The sequence below is a fragment of the Phragmites australis genome, chromosome 9, assembly GCF_958298935.1.
Source record: "Phragmites australis chromosome 9, lpPhrAust1.1, whole genome shotgun sequence".
In the NCBI taxonomy this organism is placed as follows: Eukaryota; Viridiplantae; Streptophyta; class Magnoliopsida; order Poales; family Poaceae; genus Phragmites; species Phragmites australis.
This window is the reverse complement of record NC_084929.1, coordinates 27,562,297-27,568,534: the sequence shown is the minus strand read 5'-3', so window position 1 is coordinate 27,568,534 and position 6,238 is coordinate 27,562,297. Positions and strand designations below refer to the sequence as shown.

Sequence of the window (6,238 nt, the reverse complement as noted above, 5' to 3'; positions counted from 1 at the left end):
CGTCTTTGTATGCGGCATGTTCAAGATCAACAGTAGTCATTCCGTACTTGTCTACCTCAACACTTGAGAGTGCGACCCAACGGCACCAAAAGAGGAGATCTTGAAATGTACATAGTCGAGTTCCCAAATCTCTTCTATGTATCCATAGTATGCACAGACCCCATGTTTGTCCTGGAAGGCATCTATGCGCACACCGTTGTTCTGTACTATGCTCTTACTATCACGTGCTCTAGTATAAAAGGTGTACCCATTTATGTTGTATGCTTCAAATGTCATGACTGTGTGACTTGGCTATCTTTCCAACCAGCCGATATTGTCCTCTATTGAACTATTATTACTGAACCGTGCTACCAACCAGTTGTTGAAGTTGTGGTTGTGCTATTTTGTGATTCAAGCCTCCGTAGGGCCTGGATTCTCTCTGCGTAGCACGTCCTTATGCATGTCGATATGCGTGGATACTTCAGTCATGTGTTGCAAGACCGTGAAATGGGCTTTAGATAATATGGCAAAGTCATCAGTGATTGATTTCCAACCTATGGTCCCCTTCCCATCCAGTCTCCCCTCATGGCGAGACATGGGCACACCAATTGGTTTGACCTGCTCCATGTAATCGATGTAGAACTCGACTACCTCTTCAGTTGTGTAACCTTGGACAATGCTACCCTCCAGATGAGATCAATTCTGTACATACTTCTTTAGAATTCCCATGTACCTCTGAAGCAGGTACATCTGACGTAGGAATACTGGGCCGCATATCTTTATCTCTCTCACGAGGTGAATGATAACATGTACCATGATATCAAAAAATAACGGAGGAAAGTACATCTCAAGATGACACAGTGTCTTCACCACATCGGCCTGTAAAACATCAAGTACTTCAGGATCGATGACCTTCTGAGAAATTATGTTGAAGAAGTAACACAGTGTGATTGTGTCTCGAAGATACGTTAACTGGATATTTCAAATTACAACAGGAAGCATCTGTGTCATCAACACGTGGCAATCATGGACTTTATGCCAACTAATTTCAAATCTTGCATCAAAACAAGTTTTGAGATGTTGGCGGAGTAACCGGACGGAATTTTCACACTATGCAAGCACTGGCATAGTTCGGTTCTGTCAGTCTTTTTCAGATTATGGCAGGCTGGAGGAAGCCTTGTTCTACCTTTTTCAGAGGGCTCAGGTGCCAACTCGGGCTTGATCTTTAAATCAACCAAGAAAAGCCTTGCGTTGAGGCCGTCCTTCGTCTTGCCTACAATACTAAGTAAAAGACCAACCAAACTTTCGCACACGTTCTTCTCTACATGCATGACATCAATGCAGTGGCGAACTTCAAGGTGCTTCCAATATGATAGCTCCCACAATATCGATTTATTCTTCCACATGCCATCAGTATCATTAGTTTTTTTACTCCCCTTTTCAAACACAACATCGATATCTTTAACCATATTGTGCACCTCTTTACCATTGTAGTACCTTGGACATAAATCTCTCTCCCTCATTCTGTCGAATTGCTCTTTCATGTTGTGGTACGGGTGATAACTGTTAAGGAACCTACGATGGTGTATGAACACCATTTTATATGAGTAGGGCAGCCACATACTCACGGTACCATCTAAGCAATGAGGGAATGCCGTGTCTACTTGTTGACTCTGGCTTGAAAGGTTACATACTGTAGGCAAATCATTGATCGTGCAAAACAACAGGGCACGTACCGTGAAATTATCTCTTTTGCATGCCTCCCATACTTTCGCCCCTTCGTCCCACAATATTTTTAGATCTTCCACCAATGGTCTTAGGTATACATCAATATCATTCCCAGGTTATTTCAGACCTTGGATAAGCATCGACATCATCAAGTACTTCCGATTCATACACAGCCAAGGAGGTAGGTTGTAAATACTGAGAACAACTGGCCAAGTATTGTGCCTGCTCCTCATGTTCCCAAAAGGATTCATCTCGTTCATACTCAAAGCAAACCTTATATTCCTCAGTTCTGTACCAAAGTCATTGAAGATCATATCGATTTTTCTCCACTAGGGAGAATCGGCAGGGTGCCAACCCTCCGAGTGCCAGCACAACAATTTTGCCTCTTTTCGATTCGCAAACAAACGCTCAAGATTTGGAATTATAGGCAGATGCCACACCACTTTAGCAGGAATTCCTTTCTTCACCTCGCCATCATCTAATTAACTCTTATGCTTGTATTGAGATGCTTTGCATACTGGACATGAATGCAAGTCTGATAGATCTTTACGGTAGAGAATACAGTCGTTCAGACATGCATGTATCATTTCTACATCCATCCCCAATGAACAAAGAACCTGCTTTGCTATGTGCTTTTGGGCAGCTCATTTCCATCTGGAAGCATGTCCAATAAGAGTTCTAATAGAGCCTTAAAACTCTTGTCTGACCAACCATCGCTTGCTTTCGATTTAATCAGTTCAAGCACAGATGACAACTTTGTATATTCCAGTTTGCATCTAGGGAACAACGGTTTCTCTGAGTCCTCAATCAAGCACATGAATTTGTTAAAGTCTCTCTGAGTACTCAAGTTTATGTCTGCATCGCACAACATCTGATCCAACCTATCATCGTTACCTACACCACCACAGTCATCATCATTTGCACCAAATTCCACATCATCTTCTCTTCTTACGTCGACTTTGGGTTCTTCAATGATACCAACGTCTTCATGTAACACATTGTGCTCTTCACCATGTTTGGTCCAACAAGTATAGTCTGGTTTGAAGCCCCTGATAATCAAATGCGCTTGGATCCTTAGGATTGCGTTCTGTCTAATAAAGTATCTTTTGTTTCTACAATCACAATAAGGATAATATGTAAATTCAACACCCTTCTCCAAACGATCCTCCTCAGCAGCTGCCAGAAAAGCCGTCACACCATCAAGGTACCCTTGGTTCGTATGAGAACCATATATCTAACCACGATCCATCTACAATATACGAAGTAAATTAATGTCAAATCAACCAAATAAACGAGAGCAACCAAGCTTTTCATCGAAAAAATAGAGCTACCATGCATGCATGAATGAACCATACAAATGACAGTTAATCCAAAAAAAATTGACGATTGCCATTATATTATATACATGAATACCTAAAAATAAGGGCAAACATTAATGCAAAACTTACATTGTTAAATACTGTATAGTTATTGATAATTTTATTTTGTATACAAAATCCAAATTTTATCTAGAACACTAGATTAAAGCTAATCATTTATAATAACACATAATTAAACCTTGATCTATACCTTGAGCTTCATATATATATATAGAGAGAGAGAGAGAGATATAACAACTAATATATTGTAGATCATCATGAAAAAAAAATCTAAGTTTAGATGTAGATATAGTTAACCTCTCAAGACTAAATTAGAACATAAATCTACATCATCTAATGAATTGAACAAAACTATGTCATCATGGAAATAATCTAAATCTAGATCTAGCTAGCTCTCCAAACCAAATCTAGACCATCTAAACCAAATTAGAAAAATAATACTTACCTTAGAGTAACAACTGATAATGAATCTTCAAGTTTTCACCGAAATCTAATAATTTTTTCTTAAAATCACCAAACTCTTCCTCCAAAAGCCCCACTGTTCTTCACTGTTTCGGCTCGCACGGTTCTGCTTCGATCTGGAGCTAGAGAATGATGTAATGTTGTAATATTACAGACGGCTTCAAATACGAAGCTGTCTGTATTAAAATGTCCCACCTCCCCTCGGCCATTTTCTCAGACGGCTCATGTTTGGAGCTGTCTGTATTAATTTTATGGACGGTTCATGTTTGGAAGCCTTTGTGATAAAATGAATATCACAGGCGGCTCCAAATACGAGCCGTCTCTATTAATATTATAGACAGCTCCTGTTTCGAGCCATCTATGATATTTATTTTATTGCAGACGACTATAAATACGAGCCGTCTATAATATTAATACAGACGGTTCCCAATGAGAACCGTGTATACTAAAAGCGTCCCACTACTCCGAGAGATCTCGTCATTATCACAAATGATTTTTCTTTAGAGATGTCTGTGATAATCTTTGAATAGATCGCTCCACAGAACCGTCTATAGAGGAGTTTCCCACTAAATCATTCTGTAGTAATAATTAGATATATGCTTATAAGGAATAGGGTGATGATAGATCAACCTTAATCCCATTCCTCCAAAAAAAAATATATATATTTGGAGTGGAATGATTCATCATCATGCCACTTCTCAAACCAAACCGACTATTCCTTAACTCTAACCACATCCCCTCCATTAAGCCTTTGTGTTGCCCTTTATCCCGTTGCCGCCGGCGCTCCTTTGGTCCTTCCCTGTCTCCGGCAATGACAGCGGTGCCGTTGGATCTGTACTCTCGCTGCTTCCTCTAAGGTTTGTGCTGGAGTAAACCTGTGTTAACCTTATTGTTAACAAAACCGTCGTCGCATGATACAAGAAACATATGCCTGCCAAAGCACAAATCGAAAGATGATCCCACGGGTGAGGCGAGGCGAGGCGAGAGGGATGGGACTCATGAGGGACAGTATTTTGCCGTGCAGTTATGCATAGAAGATCCTCCCTCGTTCCTCCCACAAACCCCTTCAAAAACTAGACTAACACCAACGGTCTTGTACCAAAAATATCCTCTGTTTTGAAAACCAGTTATCTGCCCCCCCCCCCCCCCAAAGCCTGCTGCCGCTGCTCGCGCCGCTGCTTCACGTCGCTGTTCACATCAAAAAACCCGGCACGAATGGGGAGGGGGCTACCCTTTAGCTCCCTCTTCTACACCACTAACTCGGCCCAAGACAGCCCCCCGCCGTCACCACCGCCTGCCACAGTCACCACCCCACCTGCGTGGATGTGGCCTTCTTGCAAGCACCCAAGAACCCAGTCCTTCCGCACCCCATCCGCCGCCGCCAAGACCATCGCGTCCCTCTTCATCGACTCCGCCGAGTCCTCCTTCGCCAACTCCTCCGCGCGCACGCACCACGTCGACTGCGCGTCCGACAGCCTGTCCACCGAGTCCGACGAGGTCTCCGCGGCCGCGGCCGCCGACGACATGGCCGATGCCATCGTCCGCGGCCTCCGCTCCGACCGCCTCCTCTTCGAGCCCCGCGCGCCCTCCAGCTCCATCCTTGAGAGGAAGCCTCCGGCGCACGCGCACGGCGAGGGCAAGGCGTCTTCGACCTTCGGCGGCGGCGTGGCGGTGGCGTTCGAGTCGGCCGACCCATACCGGGACTTCCGGGCGTCCATGGAAGAGATGATGGCCGCGCACGGCGCGGGCAACTGGGACTGGCTCGAGAAGATGCTCGCGTGGTACCTCAGCGCCAACTGCAAGGACACCCACCCCGCCATCGTCACCGCGTTCGTGGATCTCGTCGTCTCCATGGTCTCCGCCGGCTGTGCCTCCAGCTCCTCTCGCGTCTCTTCTTTCACGCTTGCCGGTAGCGAGCCAGCAGCCGAGAGCAGTAGCGCTGGCGGCCATTTCTCTTTCGGCCTGAGGTAAACCAAACCAGCCGCCTCAGGCTCATCTCAACTCCATCCATCGTCATGTCCTGTTGCAGCAACCGTTAATTTTGCTGTGTGAGGTGTAGCAGCTGATCCAGATTGATTCATTTAACGTGTAATAGCCCACGATTAATTCATGGATCATCATCCTAAACTAGCTTGGTCCATGGTTCGTTCGTATTTGTTGTGGTGTACTGCTTCGTAGATCGATCACTACCCCTAGCCAGGACCCAGGAGCCAGGAGCTGTGTGTAGTGAAAAGCTAGCGTACCAGCTACAGAGGTAACTGCCGGTACGTACAACGTGCCTACCCAACAGCTAACAACGCGGCAGCTATGTGAGCTACGTGACACGATACTCGTAATAGAAATGCGTCTTGCCACCGGGGAAGAATATACGCATCACCCTAATCACGTATTAGAAATGCGATGCGAGAGGCGCCGAGTTTGGATCTAAGCCGGTAAGCGATTGAGGCCGAGCCCATTTTTGAGCACGCGTCACGTACGTACGCATGCACGCCCCGGCTGTGGTGGTCCGTGATGTGTGTGGGATCGGATGACGAACAGCGAACGCCTTATCGATCGGCTGCAGCGGTTTGGAGGGCTGGCTGGTCATGCATGGAGCCATGCATGGTCCCCGGCGTGCACGTGCCGTCGAGATCGATCGGCATCGCGGAACCGGGAAGGTACAAGCGCGCGCAGCAGGGGTAGGGCGGTCG

At 45.6% G+C, this 6,238-nt stretch overlaps 1 protein-coding gene across 1 annotated transcript; it reads left to right on the top strand.

Annotated features, from left to right (window-relative positions):
• Positions 1 to 4,690: 4,690 nt before the first annotated feature.
• LOC133929813 (transcription repressor OFP13-like) lies at positions 4,691 to 5,750 on the top strand. Its single transcript, XM_062376580.1, has one exon. It carries the CDS (start codon positions 4,764 to 4,766, stop codon positions 5,517 to 5,519), a length of 756 nt encoding a protein of 251 aa, XP_062232564.1. The 5' UTR covers positions 4,691 to 4,763; the 3' UTR covers positions 5,520 to 5,750.
• Positions 5,751 to 6,238: the final 488 nt, after the last annotated feature.

Excerpts from the sequence above, each read along its gene's own strand:
- LOC133929813 (XM_062376580.1), top strand. The coding sequence starts at position 4,764 with ATGGGGAGGGGGCTACCCTTTAGCTCCCTCTTCTACACCACTAACTCG.